The sequence below is a fragment of the Cyclopterus lumpus genome, chromosome 1 (genome assembly GCF_009769545.1).
Source record: "Cyclopterus lumpus isolate fCycLum1 chromosome 1, fCycLum1.pri, whole genome shotgun sequence".
Taxonomy (NCBI): domain Eukaryota; kingdom Metazoa; phylum Chordata; class Actinopteri; order Perciformes; family Cyclopteridae; genus Cyclopterus; species Cyclopterus lumpus.
In genome coordinates, this window is record NC_046966.1 from 21492745 (window position 1) to 21513404 (window position 20660).

General features: G+C 45.6%; 4 protein-coding genes across 4 annotated transcripts; 3 read left to right on the top strand and 1 right to left on the bottom strand.

Annotated features, from left to right (window-relative positions):
* Positions 1-1816: 1816 nt before the first annotated feature.
* actb1 (actin, beta 1) lies at positions 1817-5543 on the top strand. Its single transcript, XM_034545498.1, has 7 exons — positions 1817-1950; positions 2944-3069; positions 3182-3421; positions 3935-4181; positions 4289-4480; positions 4587-4768; positions 4925-5543. Exons 2-7 carry the CDS (start codon positions 2947-2949, stop codon positions 5066-5068), a joined length of 1128 nt encoding a protein of 375 aa, XP_034401389.1. The 5' UTR covers positions 1817-1950; positions 2944-2946; the 3' UTR covers positions 5069-5543.
* Positions 5544-7087: 1544 nt separating this feature from the next.
* fbxl18 (F-box and leucine-rich repeat protein 18) lies at positions 7088-13349 on the top strand. The gene is made up of 7 exons (XM_034539180.1): positions 7088-7322; positions 8137-8334; positions 8579-8928; positions 9685-9820; positions 9937-11015; positions 11423-11641; positions 11819-13349. The coding sequence occupies exons 1-7, from the start codon at positions 7269-7271 to the stop codon at positions 11973-11975; spliced, it is 2193 nt and encodes a 730-aa protein (XP_034395071.1). The 5' UTR covers positions 7088-7268; the 3' UTR covers positions 11976-13349.
* Positions 12536-14705, bottom strand: LOC117734872 (stonustoxin subunit alpha-like). The gene is made up of 4 exons (XM_034539194.1): positions 14465-14705; positions 13830-13887; positions 13340-13387; positions 12536-13092 (listed from the first exon to the last, which is right to left on the bottom strand). Exons 1-4 carry the CDS (start codon positions 14465-14467, stop codon positions 12560-12562), a joined length of 642 nt encoding a protein of 213 aa, XP_034395085.1. The 5' UTR covers positions 14468-14705; the 3' UTR covers positions 12536-12559.
* A 171-nt stretch (positions 14706-14876) lies between these two features.
* ptcd1 (pentatricopeptide repeat domain 1) lies at positions 14877-19887 on the top strand. The gene is made up of 8 exons (XM_034545412.1): positions 14877-15526; positions 15638-15778; positions 16689-16907; positions 16991-17092; positions 17664-18308; positions 18452-18568; positions 18848-19030; positions 19460-19887. The coding sequence occupies exons 1-8, from the start codon at positions 15050-15052 to the stop codon at positions 19703-19705; spliced, it is 2130 nt and encodes a 709-aa protein (XP_034401303.1). The 5' UTR covers positions 14877-15049; the 3' UTR covers positions 19706-19887.
* The last annotated feature ends 773 nt before the right edge of the window (positions 19888-20660 follow it).

Genomic DNA, 20660 nt, shown 5'->3' on the forward strand with positions numbered 1-20660 from the left:
GAGTACAAAGTAAAAAAGTTTTTTTACAGGGGGATTAATCGCTTTCTACATATTAATCTCTGGGTGCTAGAGACGGATGCATAAATCCGTCCTAAAGCAGAATGCACATTCACCCACACTCATCTGTGTAGATGCACAGCCTTAAAAAGGGAGATTCATTCATTTCCTCAGACTGGTCACATGACTTGAGCAGTGCATTCTTCCCCTCCATGTGACTAGCTCCAATATCTCCTTATATGGATGTCATCCAAAGGAACTCTTAAAGGGATGGTTGTCCTGCCCTGGGTCTATACTTGGTGTGTGAGAGTGTGTGCACGTGTGTGCACGTGTGTGCGTGTTTAATGGCGGTCTAGAAAAGGATAATGCCACTCTGAAAAGCCAATTCCCTGATTAGATTATTCACTCCCCCTCTTCCTTCCATGTTATCCTCAGCTGCTCCGTACCTGGTGACAAATGGGCATTTGTGTGTGTTTGAAGGTCTGTGCGGTCACTTCCTGTGTGCATCTGCAGAAGTGAAGCACTCTGAAACCTCCTTCCTGTCTCCTTTGGCGAGCAGGCTATCATATACCCTTATTAGGAACACAAAGAGCCAATGAGAATTCCTACCATAAGTTTATGTGTCTTTGTCCGGTGCCCTTATTGAGTTAAAAGCACAACCCATACCCACTCACTTAAAGTCTCTTGTCGATTTATAACATGAACTTTGCATAACAGTGTTCTAGTGTGTTATCGTAATAATAAACATAAATGAGTACTTCAGGTTGGAGACGCGCAAGCCTTATGCGCATATGGGTGTGTGCATGAGCAGGTGTGTATGCGTACGTATCAAAAGTGGGTCACATTCCTCAGTAATAGTTTCATAATAACAATTAGGTAGGCTCCGGAAATTACACACCTGTCTATTACATCTCATTGAGGCATGCCAGGTTGATCGCACGCCCCCAACCCCCCATCCACTCCCTGAAACTGCACAAGTGATGAGAGATAAGGGATCTACGGCCTCCTGAGCGTTTGCTGTAAACATACCTCAGCTAAGCGTGACCACATGTATCACTATCACTCTGCATGAGTGTGTGTGTGTGTGTGTGTGTGAGAGAGAGAGAGAGGGAGACTGGTATGTCTGGGTAGACGCGTTAATCAGGGTGTTAACAGTGCTGTCAGTGACCCTGAGAGTGGAACCACCCCACGTCCTGGCACTACCAGCCACGAGCGTCTGCCATGAATTTGCAAATGCATGAGCACAGTCTTCAGTGCAATCTAGTCCCGTCTCTTTCCCTCGCATCCCTCCACTTAAATGAAATCAATCGTGGGTCTTCTTGTCTGCGTTCTGCACTTTTCCTCCAATGCACAGGAGATAAAAACAGAAGATAGTAACATGGAGAGATGAATCAAATGCAGTTGAGAGGAAAGGTGTAGCCCCCCCCCCCCCCCCCTCTCAATGTGGATGATGTCAGGGGTTACAACTTTAACAGGGGTGGACTGAATTATATCCAAAAAATGTGCTAATTAGCTCAGACAATAACGTAAAAAAAACACATATTTCAACTTGTTTCAAGGAGTCTGCTGTGTGTCACGTGTTGCTCGCGCGTGTATCATCCCCCATCATAATGAAATAAAGATTGGTGACATATATAAAATGTGTTTTATTGAACACCCGAGATTGATACTTAATAGAACATAGGTTAGTTTCAATATTGCTCGTCTCCCCGGTCTCGTCAACAGCGCACGAGCGTTATCTGCATGCGCCACACCCAGTGGACGCGGCGGGACCAATCAGAGGGCTCCGAGCGGAAAGTTCTCCTTTTATGGAAAGGGGCTGCAGCGCCGGCTCACATAAAACCCTGCAATGTATTGGCCTCCATTGCAGTCAGGTTCAGACACTAAACCCTACCGGAGTGTAGCGCGCAGTCACAGCCCTCCTAAGCCGATAACCCTCCTCCCTCGAAACAGGTAAGACACAAATGCGAGACGAAGAAGTTTTGGGCATATGTTTTTTTTTTTTAAACATTGTTTTTAATGCGCTTATTCGACGCATTTATGAATCCATGCATGCATGTAGCTATGTGTGATATTTCAGTGTGCAGGTTTTGACACGAGGTCTTTTTTTCTCTTTTTCTCTCGTTGCAACAGCTAACTTAAATTCGGTCATTCATTGAGTTTCCATGTTTCTGGTGACCGCTACAGTTTAAGGGGAAGTCCCCACTATCGGTTACTTATGTATCGGCGTGTGTGTCGGCATGCTGTTGATGTTATATCTCCAAGATGGTGTGAAATATTCTTCGGCTCTCCACGCTGTCATCGCTTCATCAGTTTAATAAATCCCCCCCAAAAAAAAAAAGAGCAAAGAAAGAGGTGCTTGACCTTCTCGTTAACATGTGAGCATCCGCTTTGGCTTCGACACGCTGTCTGGGTCTCTCGGGTTTCACACACGGACACAGATTGCATACAAGGATTTAATTAATTAAATACTTAACGCTCACAGATGTATGACAATACAGTAACGATATTATGAAGCCGTTCATTAGAAGGTGTCTCTTAATTATGGTGCTCACGACCGAATGGGTGGAAGTTAATTCACCACCCCCTTTTTTTTTTTTGTTAAAGCGCCACTGTTAATACTTTTGTGGCGGAGGGAGTGGCCTTGCTGTGTGTGTGTGTGTGGTTGTTTACGGACACACGGGCTGCCCGTTGTCTCCCTCTTGCCTTATATGGTCATGGCCAGCCCGAGTGTTGAAGCTGCCTTTTGTCTCTCCTGCTCGTGGCTGTGGGCTATGGGGACCTGCGCCACTGCGACATCCAGCGTCCGGTCTCCATAACGACGAGGCTTTAACCCACTTGATGTGTGCCAGATGTAGCTCAGGACCGTCACACAGAGCTTCAGTGTTCCAACATTATCTCACCACCCCCACCCGCCCCTCTTTCTCTCCTTCCCTTTGTGTCCAGAAAATGGAAGACGAAATCGCCGCCCTCGTTGTTGACAACGGATCCGGTATGTGCAAAGCTGGCTTTGCAGGAGATGATGCTCCACGTGCTGTGTTCCCCTCCATTGTTGGCCGTCCCAGACATCAGGTACAGCTCCCACACATTGTGTAAATTATAATTAACAAAGCTTGTTTATAAAAATTAAAAAATTCTGTCGAGTTGCATCTTGATTTTTAACTTCTCTTATTTTCTTTACTAGGGTGTGATGGTTGGTATGGGCCAGAAAGACAGCTACGTTGGCGACGAGGCCCAGAGTAAAAGGGGTATCCTGACCCTGAAGTACCCCATTGAGCATGGTATTGTCACCAACTGGGACGACATGGAGAAGATCTGGCATCACACCTTCTACAATGAGCTGAGAGTCGCCCCCGAGGAGCACCCAGTCCTGCTCACAGAGGCTCCCCTGAATCCCAAGGCCAACAGGGAAAAGATGACCCAGGTAATGAGGGCTGACACCCCCCCCACACACACACACACACACACAGTAAAACCCTCCCGACTCGCCTCCAGGGCCCTGCAGCAGGAACATGTGTCCGCTCAGGCATTTCTGCTCAATCTGTCCGTTTCCTCCTGCTCCTTCAATCTCCAGGTTTCTTTCATCCTGTGCTGATCTTTTCATCTCTGCGGAAGCTTCAGGTTTCTATCTCTCTGCTCTGTGCTGCATCAGGATTGACTTTGTTGCATCATGGTCACTGCTGTGTTTAAACCGGGCTTGTTTTTGTAGATGACAAGTGTCTTTAACTACACTGGTGTCTGCATGATGCACCAGATGACTGTAGAGCAGGTTGCTGCAGTCAACACGACTAAACTACAAGTTATTGTAACGACTGGGTTTCACGTGGTGTTTATACTCTAAAAAAAGAAAACAGGCCAGTGTGCTGTGCTTTTCTGTATTAACCCAGACCTTCTTACTCCAGGTTACATTGACTCATCGCTCGTCTCTCTCCTCCAGATCATGTTCGAGACCTTCAACACCCCTGCCATGTATGTGGCCATCCAGGCCGTGCTGTCCCTGTACGCCTCCGGTCGTACCACCGGTATCGTCATGGACTCTGGTGACGGTGTGACCCACACTGTGCCCATCTACGAAGGCTATGCCCTGCCCCACGCCATCCTCAGGTTGGACCTGGCTGGCAGAGACCTCACGGACTACCTCATGAAGATCCTGACTGAGAGGGGTTACAGCTTCACCACCACAGGTTGGCACACAAACTTCAAAACAAGCTAATCTTTGAAGACTGGGGTAGGGGAAAAAAAAAACCAACAACCTGGGACTGACTCTAAAATGTATTTTCTTGTATTGCAGCTGAGCGTGAGATTGTGCGCGACATTAAGGAGAAGTTGTGCTACGTCGCACTGGACTTTGAGCAAGAAATGGGCACCGCTGCCTCCTCCTCGTCCCTGGAGAAGAGCTACGAGCTGCCCGACGGACAGGTCATCACCATCGGCAATGAGAGGTTCCGTTGCCCCGAGGCCCTCTTCCAGCCCTCATTCCTTGGTAGGTTGAGTCTGGGAACAAATGCAGAGGCAGTTAAAACTGCTGTGAAGCATATGGAGTTGTAGGTGGAACAGAAACTCACTTTCTCCTTTACAACCTCTCACAGGTATGGAGTCTTGCGGTATCCATGAAACCACCTTCAACAGCATCATGAAGTGCGACGTGGACATCCGTAAGGATCTGTATGCCAACACCGTGATGTCCGGAGGTACCACCATGTACCCTGGCATCGCTGACCGTATGCAGAAGGAAATCACTTCCCTGGCACCCACCACAATGAAGATCAAGGTATAACTCATTTAAAACAATGTGGTGTTCCAGAAGGCTCTTTACTTCTACTGCCACTCAGTGGACAAACGTAGTTAATTCAGAATCTCACTTGTCTTTGAGCATCTCCACCATTTTTAATTGACTTTTAATTATTTTTCCTCTTGCCCCCTGCAGATCATTGCGCCCCCAGAGAGGAAGTACTCTGTGTGGATCGGTGGCTCCATCCTGGCCTCCCTGTCCACCTTCCAGCAGATGTGGATCAGCAAGCAGGAGTACGACGAGTCCGGCCCCAGCATTGTCCACAGGAAGTGCTTCTAAACAGACTGTCAGCCCCCCCCCCCCTCTGCACACATGCCTACACCAACACACTGGTGTGTGCCGAGCCCGCAACACCACTTCCCATTTTCCCTCATCACTATGGCACCATGCCCCCTGATGGGGAGAAACACTGCAGGAAGTACAGAGCCAGGCGGTGTGACTGTGTGAGGAACATGATGTCCATTGTCGTGTGTGTAGGTCATTCCAGATGTGTTTGTTCACCACCTTATTTGCCTCTATGAAGGTTTTTCCTCTGGTGGGCCCACTGCCCAACAGACATAGTATTGCTTATGTAAATTATGTAATCTTTTGTTTTTGTACTTTCAGCCTTAACCAATACTTGGTCCAGTTTGTTTGTCATTATGCAAAAGACAAAGCTTCTACCTTGTATGGGGGTGTGAGAAGGATTGTGCCTGGGGCTTCAAGCCCCCGGCGTACACAACAACCCAATAAAGCGCACATGTCTGAGATTCCAGTCTGTCTACTTGGTGTTAATTTTTTTTTCTCATCAGCTAAGAATTTACATTGTGTCAATCGCACGCTTTTAAGTTAATGAAAGTTAAACACAAGTTGTTTTTCACTCTGAAGGTTAACGGTCACATTTTGCCTTGCCGGAAACAAATAAAATGACGTCTGCTGTATTCATGGTCCTGGTGTCACTTTCATGGCTCACTGTGTACTACAGTCAACTCTGCTGTGACTGTTCTATACTAGGGATGAATCGAAAGGCTCTCTACAAAGTATAATCTGACTAATCACTTCAGTCAAAACACAATGAAATGCAGTTGCCCATTTGCTTACGGCTGCATCTTTGACTTTGCAGTAAGTATTGCAAAAGACAAAGAATGCTATGATGACCTTGGTCTATCAATAAAACTGGTCATGGGGAAACTTAAGTGACATAATTAAAGGTGACTGTTCTAAAAGGCCCTGTGTAAGATTTAGTGCCATCTAGTGGTGTATAGCAGATTACAACAAACTAAATACCCCTCTGCTGACTCCTCTTTTTGACCATGGTTGTGAACTACAGTAGCCTTTAGAATATTAGTCCAACTAGGAGCTGCTCTAATCAATACTCTGCTTTTATGACGATTGTTTGACCGGATTAGAATTTATACTTAAAATATCCAAATATTGTAAAAGGGGCAACAGTTTACAACAGTCACTATATAAAGCATAGCCTATAAGTGGAAGTAGTCATTTTAATGTCTCTCATGGGTTTGTGCACTATTGTATTCTATTGCTGCCCCACTAAATCCCCCTAAATGTTGCACTGTTCCTTTAAATGAATAACTGCTCCCAGCCACCTTGGTATGCAATGTTTTGTTGCAGTGTCATGTGGACATCTTAATGAGAAGTAATTGTATACTAGAAATATTAAGAGGTCACATTAGCATTTACATTAACTTTAAAACATACTTTCATGGTTTGAGCTGTATTGACTGATTATGAATTAACTGACAGACACTTTTTAACAAACTATGAGTTGTTCCCACTTTGTATAATAATGGTGCATAACAGTATTACAGGGCAATATATATATTCCAGAAGCAAACATTTTACTTTTCACTCCACATATTAGCTATATTTGCTAGCCACTTTGAAGATCAAGGTTTTACATACAAATATATACTCGTATTTCATATGTTGCATTATAAATTACTTTTTATAGATTAAACTATCCAACAGGATAAGAAGTATAATCTTAGTTGTGACCAGCTACAACATAAAATGGTGCATATACAGAAATGCACAATAATCCAATAATTTAATATCCCACTGACTTCCTTCTGCTGCCTAATGAATAATTATACTTTTGATACATTTAATTGCTAATAATAATAATAATAATACTTCGAATTTATATAGTGCTTTTCTAGACACTCAAAGGCGCTGTATATAAGGCATAGACAAACAGAACAAAACTAAATAGAAAGACAAGGAGCAAACAAAACAACAAATCATATTGGCCAATTATTATTTTTATTTTGACCGACCGGAAGTATGTCCGTCACCGACAGACTTCCGTACCCTGTGCAGCAGCGAACGTGGTCCGTCCTGTCATCGGGAGGATGTTACACCCGGTTAACACCGCCTGCGGTCCGACGGAAAGCGGTTTCATCGGAAAATGAAGCGCTGGGCGAACGTCTAAAAATCTAAAAAAAACAAATTAAAAAAAACAAAAGAAATCCCGGTGACCATGAGCGGGACCGTGAGAGGGATTTCAGAGGACATGGACCGACAAATTGTACAGGTGGGGGAAAAAAAACCCGACAAAACCTCGACAGCCCGTTTAACGTTAACTATATTTAACGGTGCCGCCGGGCAACTGAACTAACGTTAGCTAACATTAACGCGACGTTGCCTCAGACCGACGCAGCATCCTGCTAGATTGTTCAACCAAGTCTGGTTAACACGCGTACACAGTGTAGTACAATACACACATGAGGGCGTTTCACCATTGTTACAATGTGTGTGTCATCGCATCAAGCTTTTAATCCCAAATTGTACTATAGTTGTACGTGTTTCCGCTTATTGATACTTCCAACTATGACTCTGGATAATAAGATGGCTGTATAGGATGGAGCCCTATTAATACCTGTGGTTTTATGTGTGTGGTGTCCATATCGTTGTCATATATTAAATAGTATTCAAAAGTCAGTTGAGGTCATTCAAATATATACATGTATTAACCAGATAGGATTATTGGCAAATCTAGCTGATTAAAAAAAAAACCTCCCATTTTAAAACTAATACTGATGCAAAAGTATATAAACATTGTTGTCCCACTAATTGATTTGCAGCATTGTCTACAATGGCTCAATACAACCATACATTAAATGGGAGAGCTACCACAATAAGAATGATATATTGTCATAAACTAGGGTCTTTAATGCCAGCTGCTGTCTCTTTTGTTGGACCTCAATTACAAAATACAGGTAGAATTGGGAGTCGATGGCACCAGGAGTTGCAGCGTCTTTGCCGTCATGGCAATTCTACCCAGAGGTTGACTGAATAGGGTCTCGAAAAAAGCTTTTAACCGTGACGCCGCTTGCTGTCTCTCTCAGGCTGTGTTCGACGAGGACACAATGTCCTCCACCTCGGTGGGGATGTCGGATTTGTCCGATGAGATCCTGCTGTGCATCCTCCGCCATGTTCCAGTGTGTGACCTGGTGTGGAACGTGGCGAACGTCTGCCACAAGTTGCACACGCTGTGCCACGATAAGACCCTGCTCACAAACGTCAGCCTGTCCGAGGAGTATCTGGTAAAGATGTTGTATACATTTTTACAGACATTTTCTTTTTGCCTTCATCTTTTGAACTGATGAGGCATGTTTCTAGATTGTTTCAGTGACGATGTCTATCACCGTTTTCTATTAATTTTCAAGTTAATGCACGTGTGTGTGGATCTTTCTGTATATTTTCAAAGCATTTCGACAACGACACAGTGGAGTATTTGTTGCATTTTAACAGCTGGATTTAATAAAATGAGTTCTTTGTTCCCTCCAGGCTGACGATCTATTGGTTCGGCACATATTAAAGCGGTTGGCCAATCACGTGCAGTCTCTTAGCCTGAATGGTTGCTACTGGCTGGCTGGCTCTACAATGGAGTTTCTGGCTCGCTGCAGAGGAGTGACGCACCTCGATGTCACCGGCTGTCGCCTCACTTCCCTGCGTCTCTCCCGTCTCCTCTCCTCCCTCTCTCTGCTCAGATCCCTCGCCTTCGATGTGACGCCCGGCTTCAACTCGGCTCAGCTCAGTTCGGAGGCCGTGGATTCCCTGAGCCGCCTGTCAGAGCTCAGACAGACACTGTTGACGCCGAGTTATGGTGTGGTGCCATGTTGTGCACAACTCCGCAAGTACGAAACTGTCAAGATTACTGAGTATTCACATGACAAAAGGGATCACCCAAACACGATCACAGTTCATCCTGAGCTGAATATGATTGTCTGTACCAGATTTCATGGTAATCAATACAATGGCTTTCATTGTTTAATGCTTGATTATTTATTTCCCCAAACAAATTCTGAGAACAATTTTGGTACATTTAGTGGTGCTTTTTTGTGTGATTCTTTGTCAAGAAAAGATTAAATGAGCAAAATCCTGTTAGTAGACTAATATTTTCTTTGGTTGATGACAGCTCAAGTCAAGGGGTCCCCATAGTCAGCATGATGTATCCTCTGGGGGAACACGTCTACAAAATTATGTGCCAATTCATCTTGTAGTTGTTGTGCTATTTCACACCAAAAAAATTAGAGTTTGACCTGCTGGTGGCGCTACAGGAAAGGTCAGGGGATCCTCAAAGTCACTAGGATGTATCCTCTGTGTCTCATGCTCTGAAAATGCCTTACTGCTTGTGCTTTGTGTCACAATCAAATCCCAAAGTTAGTTATTTCAGAAACGCAATTTAAAACATGTCATTTTGCATTTACTTGTCACTTCAGCCCAGACATCAGCCGTCTGAATGCATGCGGTCCATTGGTTGCGTTTTAGCGTCACTACGCTAAAATGGAACTGGCATTCACGTTCTTGTCTACTATTTCACTGCTACATTGTTGAATGTGTGTGTGTGTGCGTGTGGGGGGTGTGTGTGTGTGTGTGTTCGTGCCCTGCAGGCTGATGCTGCAGTTTGACATCTCAGATGTGACCAGAGAGGGTATCGGTGTCTGCTGTCAGTTGATGATGGGTCAGAGCAGTGTGCCGCATTACCAGCAGCTGGAGGAGTTCACTGCCAGGCTGGCTCCGGGGGAGGTGAGTTAGTTTGCCTTCATGTGCATGTACAGTGCTATGCTCTCGTATATATCTGCGGTGCACACTTCAATACTGTGTGGTTTGTAATTGGTGCGTCTGTGTGTTCTTGTCCTCAGGTAAACCAGACCTTGCTCCTCCTCTACCTGGCAGTGTTCAGCGTTCATGTGCCGAAGCGTCTCAGAGTTTTCCTTGTGTCGATTCCTGGCCCAAACCCGGCGCACTGGCCCGCTGCTCCCTCATTGGCCCAGAGCTTGGGCCAGCGCGGGGACCTGGAGGCCCTGCAGCTCCCTCGGTCCTGGCTGGATTCCTTGTCCCTAAAGCGAGCTCTGGAAGGAAACAGTCCGAAGCACCTGAGCTTCAGCCGCTGCCCGGCGCTGTGGCCGCAGGTGTTCCAGTCGCTGCTGGAGGGAGGAGTCAAAGACGCCGCACAGCTGACTAGCCTGAACCTCAGCGGGATCAACAAGGTCCTGTACTCGGAGTGCAGGAGTGTGGAGGATCAGCTGGTCCCCGCGACGATGAGCCGGTTGGCGGTCGGCTGTTCCAACGTGAAACAACTGAACCTGATGCACACACACTATCATCATGAAAACTCAACTGGGGTGGGCGGGGAGACACACCTGTGTGCCAGCTTGGCCAAACTCGCACACCTGCGCTCTCTCACTCTGCCCGCCTGCGCTCTGTCAGACGGCTTGAACACGCATCAAATCACGACGAACGACACGTCTCCCTCTCCGTTGTTCCTGGGGCTGAAGAAGCCTCCACGTCTGGGGATCCAGAATTACAAGCCCGACGCAGCGTGCACTCTGTCGGGGGACAGCATTTCGGGGCTCACTCTGCTCTTAGCCGGATGCCCTTTTTTAGAGACCTTAGAGCTCATTGGTCCAGGTTTTGTCTCCGCGCTGCCTCGGCTCGAGCCTTGCACTCGCGCCAGCGTGGAGCCTCGTGGCATGTGTGCGTGGGCCCGAGGAGTCGGTGACGCACACTTGGCGGCACTTGAGGCTTTGCCTCGATTGCATCGTCTGACTCTGGCTGGGCTCCCTGGGGTCCTCAGGGGGACAGGGCTGGTACAGCTGACCAGGCAGTGCAAAGACCTACAGGTATTGTCCCTTGCCAACATGGGATCACTAAAAACCATGAACTACACCCCTGCCTTGCTGGACACACTTAAACAGTGCACGCAGCTACGGGAACTCAGGTTAGAGGATGTCTTTGTGTCCCCTTCATTTACTGTATTAATAAACTCTAACCATCAGACAGTGCAGTCATAATTATTATTATTATATGTCCCTTTTTAGTTAAAGGATTGTCCATCTTTCAATTCTCCTATTTAATGTATTTATTTGAACTAATAATTTAATCCAAATGTTAGTTTTCCTCAGTGGCTTATTTTGTTAAAACAAGAAGAATTTAAATATAATCTCTTTTTCTTTTTACTATAATTCTAATTTAATAAATAAATGAAAATTGAGAATTCGCAGATTGTATTTTCTTTCAGATAATTATGAGAACCCCCCCCCCCCCCCCCCCCCCCCCCATTTCATGTAAAGTTTAATGGGAAGAGTCCCCGTTTCTATATCTTTGAACGTTGTGTGTGTGTTCCAGGTTGGAGCAGCCCTACCTGAATGCCGGCGCGTCCTTCTTTGAGGCTCTGTCCTGCTGCTCCCGCCTGCAGCGCCTCTGCCTTATCTCCCGCAGCGGCACCTTCGACCCGTCGGCCGCAGAAACCTTCATGGAGCGGTGCCGCCACGTCATCATGTGCCACATGTTCATGGGTGGAACCTTGGTGGCTTGTCGCACTCTGCAGAAAGTTCTGCTGGACAGGTCAGTGCTTTTTGTGCAGAGAGAAATCCTCAAACATTTTATTTTTTTTTTATTGTTATGCACCTTTTCACTGAGTAAAATTCCTCGTCTGTGTGACTTACTTGGCAATAAACGGTTCCGATTCTGACTCCGAAGTGGCTAAAGAAATCTTTTTTTCTTGCGTTCTCTCTCCGTTAGATTTTCCACGCATCGCTCGGCTCTGAGCGTGGTCATCTATCCGTTGCAGCATGAAGACCTGTCCTCCGTCATCAGAGACATCCCACTAACACTGCTGGACAGGATTACGTTGTTCCAGAGCCACGTGGCCCAACCACCACACCTATCCCCGTTGTGACATCACCGGAAAGCTTCAGAGGTGCTCACACCCATTCTATTCTGCAGGAAATAAAAGTCACTTGTTGAAACGCTGATTGTCATCTGCACAGTGATTTCTGTGTTATTTGTTTCACCAACAACAGTTTCGGGCTGCTCGACAACAATCATCATCATCATCATCATCAACAACAACAACAACAACCATTTCATTTAGCTGACAAAGTAATGATGGTCTTCAAAAGGTAATTTGCTGCGAGGGAGTTTATTGCTCCCGGACATTTCACATGTGTTGCGGTTCGGGGGCTCAAATGAGGCCCTTTCAATCATAAATAATGCCTGTTACTACACCGATCTGTTACTTGGAAAATAAGTGCCAAATGAAGGGATGTATTTGTTCAGATACTTCTGAATCAAATGATGTTGTAATAAACTCCATTGAAGTTATACAAGTATTGTCTGTGTACCATTTTTAGTATTGTGATTTGTTTACATCAACTCAGCATTAACACAATTGCCAGTGGACCCAAATGTGCTAACATGCGGTGCATCGCGTTTCATCCACTGGAAGGGAGCCCCAGATTGCCCTGCGTCACATGACACTGTTTAACTGGACCTCTCCTCCAGGTCACACAGCTGGGCGGAGTCTACGACCCACAGCCCGGGGTAGAGCGGCTCTGTGAACGTGGTTTCTTCTCTGTGCAGCAGCTGCAGCGCCGCGTCACAGACGCAGTAGTAGGTCAGACGACCCGCCTTGTGATCGAGGTACACGCCGACTCTGGAGGACCTGGGCTCCGGCACCGCGGTCTCCTCGTCCTTGTGTCTGAAACACTTTGCGTTCCCGTTTATGTTTAAACTCCAGGATTTATCGTTGCAGCCGAACGCACACTCGGCGTAATAGTCGGATCTGCCGAGATCTTTGTACGCCATCGCTATTTCAACGGAGCCTTTGAACTCCACCTCCCAGTAGCAGCGTCCAGACAGACCCTCTTTACACAGCACCTGATAGAGGTGAGAGAACCGGTCCGGGTGTTCAGGGTACTCCTGGACCATGTCTGTGAGCTCCACCTTTCTGTTCCCCTCAGACAGAACCATCTCTCTGTAGGCCGTGTTCGAGTCCAGGGTGAGGCGACGGTAATCTGGGAGAGGAGAGGAAGACGAACACGCTGATGAGTCTTTTCATTTACACACCTGATACTAATGTGCAGAACTCTTTAAGCCAGACTGGGAAAAAGGGGAAACGGCTTGTATACAATATATGTCCAATTCATTATAAAATTAGTGCAACCGGGGCCATTTTGGGATTCTAAGCTCAACTGCATGTTCAATACATATCCTGAAGAGCAACCGATTTCCATGACACGTGTTTGTTATAAAAAGACTCACATTTTAAGAAGTCCTCTCTGGTCTGAGGTTCATCGCTCTGTGAATCATCTGACACACACACACACACACACACACACACACACACACACACATTCAGTCTCATTTTATAAATACTGCTTTAGAAGTACATTATCTCTATTATTAATCTCTGAGGAAAAGAACACAGAAGATGCTAATATGTGGAGCTAACATCATCAACACACTATTTATTACATAATATGGCAGATCACTATATATATATATATATATATATATATATATATATATATAATAAAGCCATGAACATCAGATTAATTAAAAGAAAAAATGTTTTATTGTAGCTTACTCATAATCATTAATCTGGACAACAGAACATGATCAGATCAAATTATGACGTCATGATTTTGTTTGAATTTGATAAACGATCTGGATGAAATGATAATGATAGTTCGGTCATGTGGGCTGCTGGTACATTTGTATAGTGGGTGTATGTTATGTATAATATGTTTACCTGGAGCAGGCGTGGTGTTAGACAGAGAGGGAACTTGTTGGTATTGTTGAGAGATTTCCTGTACAAATGAGTATTAGTATTGTTTTGCTTTCCAAGACTTTGGTAGAATACAGAAAATTGTCAAAAACTGTGAAGCTAAAATACATTTTATTGAGGTATGTCCACATTCACTTAATTGTTATCTCATATTTTCTATGAATTCTGAATTAACTCCAAATTAAACTGTATACAAGGAGCAATGAGTTCAGGATTTAATGATATGTCCAGGAACATTAGGAGAAGGTATTTGAATATTCGTCCAGTATTTACAACAATAAAGTTATTCATTCACAGCCTCAAAAATACATGACTAACTCAACTGGTGAAACAATAACGCTGCTCAAAGATCACAAACCAAACTGCAGCCACTAGATCATTCACAGGATGCCCTTATTTGGTGGCAGAGGTTTTAATTACCACAATAAATTACATTCTATGAACGGCACCATTCTTGAATTTAACTTCGGAGACTCCTGCGCAGTTGGCACACAAGTATATGGCTTTCCTTACATGGTAATAATGTTGACTGATGATATAGCCTACTTATGGCCTACAAATGAACACTTCAAATCATTTCTGAATAATATGAACTTTACCATTGATCAAGCTGTGCCTCTCTCTCCCGTTGCTGTAACGCTGATTACAAATTGGTATCCCGGAAGCCGGAGTCGACCCTGACAACTGTGTCTCTTTTTAAATAAATCAAACCGGACTTTACTTTTTCTTATTTGGTCTAGCTGACCGTGTCCAGTGTCCACACCCTTTTTACTCCAGGAAGCCAACTGTATGATCAGCTGTGTGCAGGGGCGCAGATTTACCTGCAGAGACGGTGAAGTTAACGGCTCAGGCATACGAGTCGATCACCGATGTACTCGATCGAAGTGGGACGTCCTATCGAGTGTAGATTAAGCTTTTTAAAACAATTAATTTTACCTCCAGAAATAAACTGTGACGTGTTTAAACTCGATTAATGTCAGTTTGTATTCATTATTTGATTCAAAATAAGGCGCTTTACACGGATTGTTCTTTATCTACTAGTCAGGTCTTGCGTCGTGTGTTTGTCATTGAAACATCGTGGTGCACACAACATGACAGAAGCTGCGCAGCTGCCCTGATACTAGCATTTTTAAGTAAGCTTTTTCTTTTTTTTTTAAAGGGACGTTATATTAAAATAGCTGAACATGTTAACGTCCGTCGCCGGTTTGTGCGCGAGAAACGGGAGGAACGTATCGGCCCCTGTAGCGAAATTGTGCTTCTTTTCAACGGTTAAGAACTCGACCGGGACCCTCAATCTGACCGGGGGACGAGATGTGTCACGACACCGGTCCTCCGGGCTCGTCCTCACACCGACTCCCTGGCAGCTGCTCTCCGCCAGATCTGTGTCCCTATCAGCGGCTTCCCATGCGGGTGCAGACCCCCTGAGCTCCCCCTCGGGCCCGGCTGAAAAGGAACCCCCAGACCGGGACAACTTCGGTTCCTTCTCCACCGACATGTCCTCCAAGAGGACGTTCAGGAAAAGCAGCCCCTACGTCCAGGATCTGCGGTACCGAGAGGGGGGCGACCAGGACCGGGATGAAGACCGGGTGAAACCTCGCAAGAGGACAAACACACCGTACTGGTACTTCTTACAGTGCAAGAGGCTGATCAAAGAGAACAAGGTGAGTCCTTCAGAGCGGCTCTGTCCTCTCGCCTCCTTCTGTGTTTAACGTGTGTGCGTGTGTGTGTGTGTGTGTGTGTGTGTGTGTGTGTGTGTGTGTGTCCTCTCGCAGCTGCAGGAGGCCTTGGACTTGTTCAGCAGAGACATGCTGCAGGCAGAGAGTCTGCAGCCGGAGGAGTGCAACTTCACCGTGCTGATAGGAGGCTGTGGGCGCGCCGGACAACTGAAGAAGGCCTTCAGACTCTACAATGATGTAGGCGGATTTTATGTACACACTATTATTATGTTTATATGTTCAGCAGGGCTTTAATCTGATCGTTTGACTTAATTAAATCAAGCGTAGTGATGATGCACATTGTAAAACAACTTAAGTAGACCAAAGTGCTGTAAAATATAATAAAACAACATTGTGTAACAAAAAAAAAAAGAGCAACAAAAAGAGCAGTAGAGACAAAATGACAATATAATCCCATACGCAAATTAATCAGAAAAGGAAACTAATGGAAAATAGGAAACAAGAGATCTGGGGTTGCACTGGAGGCAGAGGAGGTCGGAGCTCTAGCAGCATCCATCTGCACTAGCTGCAGGCCAGACACTGACCGGGTACTTCCCAAATAAAGAGCGATGCAGTAACCCAGATGAGAGGAAAAGAAGGCCTTTGTGGTCATCTTCGGGTCATTAAATGAGAGAAACGGTTTGAGTTTGCAAGAGCGACCTCACAAAGCGGAGTACATTTGCTTGTCAAATTTTTAAAGCTGCATCGAAGACCACGATTTCTGGCATGAAGGATGCTCAGTCGCTAGAGGATATTCCAGATCTTAAAGTGATGTGAAACGATGTCCTCTGTCTGTTTTTAAATAGAATTTTGTCAAGCTATAACCAGCAAATATGTGATTTCTTTACTTCTACCTTTTGATTTACAATGTTACATATGCAGCGCTGCAATATATCGTAGCTCCAAGAAGGTTATAGTGTTCGTTTTTTGTGGAAACTAGAGAGGCGTTGATTTCAACTTTTTTAGGATGATTTTGGAAGCTGCAGTTTTCGGTGCTGAATAATTGTATTGCTTCTAATATTTCTTCCCCAGATTTACATGAATGAGAATAGACTACTTGTAGCCTACGATAAACAACGTTACGTAATAATGTGCGTGTGTCTTCCAGATGAAGAAGCGAGGTCTCGAGGCCACGGACGCCACCTACACCGCGCTGTTCAACGCCTGCGCCGAGTCTCCGTCCAAACCCGCCGGCCTCCAGCAAGCCTTGGCCTTGGAGCAGGAACTCCGTCGCAACAACTACCCGCTCGGCACCATCACGTACCACGCCCTCCTCAAGACGCACGCCGTCACCAACCACCTCCAGGCCTGCATTCACACGCTGCGGGTACGAACGCGGGCCGACACCTGGAGGGGTGCGCTCAGCGACTTGTCCGATTTCTATATACGAGTCTTGTGTGTGTTTTGTAGGAGATGCTGCAGAACGGCCATGTTGTGACTCAGAAGACGTTTCACTACCTGCTGATGGGCTGCTTGAAGGACAAAGAAACTGGATTCAGACTGGCTTTACAGGTAAGATGCAGGTGTTGGAGCCACCTCACGTTTGGCACATAATATATTTACTCTTGAGACTTTCCATGAAAGTTGCCAATCTTGAAAGAAACATGCTTCAATCTGTGGTCATCAGTACAACCTGGGTGACACTATATTGGGGTGACAGGAGGTGCGTTCTCTCAAAAATCAATCGTGTGATCAACCATTCATGAGACCAAAGACTGGCCGCGTCGGTACGCTCCGTTTCACAAATGTAGGACAAAAAAAATCACACGGCGTGACTTGTTGTCGTGACCCACGTTTGGGCAGCTGTGGCTCAGAAAGGGGACGAGCGTCATCCTTTAATCACAAGGTCGGCGGTTCGATTCCCCCGGCTCACGCCTTTCGTCACAGCTCAGCTCAGCCACCGTCGGTGTATGAAATGTGTGCGTGTGAATAAGGTAGAAAAGCGCTATATAAATGCAAATTTACAAACCAACTGATTACAAATAAATAAATAGGATGCACAGTGAAACATAGAAGGAACTTGTAATAATATTGTTATTGCACAAAGTCAATATGCACCGGACCTCTTTGCCTTCTGTTTCAGGTGTGGCGCCAGATGCTGAGGTCCGGGATTCTTCCGGACTCAAAGAACTACAACCTGCTGCTGCGAACCGCCAGAGACTGTGGGATTGGAGATCCTACCGTGGCCACCGGCGTGCTGCTGAGGCCCGAGCGGCAGTACGAGAGGGAACGCAAAGATGTAATAGACCTCGACCTGCTGGAGAAGCAGTTGTTTATCCAACCTGACCCGCACACTGACGGTCAGCAGGACAGCAGAGGCAGTGGGGAGGAGTCCGACCGCAAAGACTCCACCCACCTGGTGCCAGTCAGACAAAGAGACACCGTCTTGCTGCCGGTCGACATAGCCGGTGGTTCCACAGCCCCTAACCTGCTGGACCTTTTTGAGGGTAAGAGGGTGGACGTGGTCTCCCTCGGCACCGTGGACGGAGCGTCGGATAGGCTCGCCCTCATCGGAGGACCCGAAGGATTCCTGGAGAAGATGGCCGCCAGCCAACTCAGTCCGGACCTCAGGACCGTGACCCTGCTAGGGGACACGATGGAGCCGGGACGCCAGTCTCTGCAGACGCTGCTGAAGGTCGCCAAGCAGCACAAAGTGAAGCTCGACGTCACGTTCTTTAACACTGTGATTCGCAGAGCAGCCAGAGCTGGTGATCTGGAGGAGGCAAAGGTACGCACGCGCACACGCACACCTTCGTAGTATCTAGCCATGCAGATAGTTTTGGTTGTAAGTAACTGAGTACATTTGTACTGAAGTACATTTTTAAGGTACTTTCAGTGCATATTTTTGAATGGCGGTCTTTCTCTTTCCAGTTCGTGTTGAGTGTGATGCGACAGCGGCACGTCAACGTGGATGTGAAGACGTTTGGCAGTCTGGCGTTGGGCTGCGAGCAGCAGCAGGACGGGCTGCAGCTGCTGAAGGACATGGAGGTGATGAAACTCTCATTGTGTATTTTGTATAACCGAGGACAGAAAATCGTGCGCTATTCTGTCACAGCTGCTTTTTCCATTTGTTATTTGTTGATGTAAACACAGAACAAAGACAGTTTAACAAAATAAAAGTGTTGATTATTAGTTAAACTAAGAGGCGAATCGTAACATTGTCATGTAATACTAAAGTCAGCAGTAATGGTTTTAAGAGTTGTTGTAGTAGTACTAGTAGAAGACCATTTTTTTGACTATTTTTATCTTTACATGCGTTTATTGCAGGAGGCGGGACTTCGGCCTACCGTCCAGGTGTTCTCTGCTCTGGTTGGCCGAGCAACTCGAAGACTGGATTTTGTTTACCTGAAAACGATGCTCAAGAGCATGAGCAGCATGAGGGTGTGGCCTAATGAGGTCATCATCAGACAGCTGGAGTTCGCCTCACAGTATCCTCCCAACTATAACCAGGTAAGCGTACGTTCAGCGCATCGTGGCGTTTCACCGACTAGTCGGTTCACACCTGAGCATGAAGTCAGGTCAGGTTTTAGCATCTTTCAGCCCGTTGTTGTTTTTCTCCGGCTGTCAAACTCCCAGCATGGAATTCAGTGAAATAAAGCTCTGACAAACCCACCGGAAAAATCTGACAAAACCCAGTTAGCTGTAAGGTTGTGAATATAACGGAGCATTTAGCTGCTGGAGAGCCAGATGTTTCAGGACTTGTCAGGTGGCCAGAAACACGTTGTGCTTTTTGCTTATTCATCTGCACTCAAGTGGCCAAACCTATCCCAATATGATGAACGTTATACCGTTTATAAATGTTGTATTGACTTATTCATATTGTATTTATGTTGCCCCTCTCCTCTCCTCCTTGTCCTTCCTCCGTTCCATCAATCCCAGTACAAGACAAGAAACAACTACCTGGTCCAAATCGATGGTTTCCGTGGTTACTACCAGCAGTGGCTGAGAGAAATGCCTGCTCAGGGCGCCGAGGACGATCGCGCCGAGCTGCAGTCTGAGACGGAGACCGAAGGGCGGAAACCAGGAGCCGCCGATGGATCCACATCGGCCCAAAGAAACCAGAGAGCCGCAGCGAGGAGATATAAGCCTCACAGCAAGGAGAGGAGCAGCACCGCTCCTCTTTGACAGCACCGAGGAGCTCCATTTCTTCACCTGATGTCGGTCTGTTTACGTTCCTCTGTGTAACTCTGGATGGACTTCAGATCAGCGTTGAAGCTCATGGACCTTCCTTCAGTGGACTTATGGAAGATGCATTTCGAAATCGTTGTAATTTGTATTGCAATTAAAGTAAAAATTCATGTTTGAAACATAAGTCTCACCATAGTTGTATATATTTTTTTTAAAAAACCTAATTTTAGGGTTATTTGTTGAGTAATCGGTAGACTTCACTCGTCATTTGCGATTTGTGTAGAAATGCACACTCGCATGCAAAATGCACATTGTGTGGTGGTCTTTCTTTTTTTATTTGATTATAAGAGGACACATATTATGATTTGGATCATAGATTTACAAGTTCACTTTTTTAAACAACTTAAAACTAACTTTCTTTAATGAATGGCTATTCAGTCTGTGACCATCTTTGCTGCTGTTGGAAGCGTTTGGGGGCTTTGGGAGGGAAAGGATGGTGTAGTTTGTTATATTGTGTGAAGGATGAAATTTAAGAATCAACTATTATCTAATTGTGGAAATCTTAAAGCACCGCTTGTTGTGCCTTGACACGAAAAATTAAATGAGTTGTTAGGCGCCTGACAATTAATAGGTAAACTTTCTAAAGAATCTTTTCAGAGAGAAAATGTGGATTTATTATTTGATGGTTAAAATGAGAGGCTTGAAAAGAAGTGTTAAGTAATGTGTAAGAATACAATATGACTTTATCTTTCAGTTACAGATTGATCAAAAGACGAGAAGTTTACTTTTTGAAAGGGAAGAGGCGGTTAGGACTCGCTCAAGTGTGCCCTCTTAAATAAAATAACAACCCTCAAATGAATTAATTTTAAAGAAGGACTTAATATCTGCAGAAGAGCAAATAATAATACAAAAATGTGAAAGAGCTGTTCACCTTCAGAGTATAATAATAATA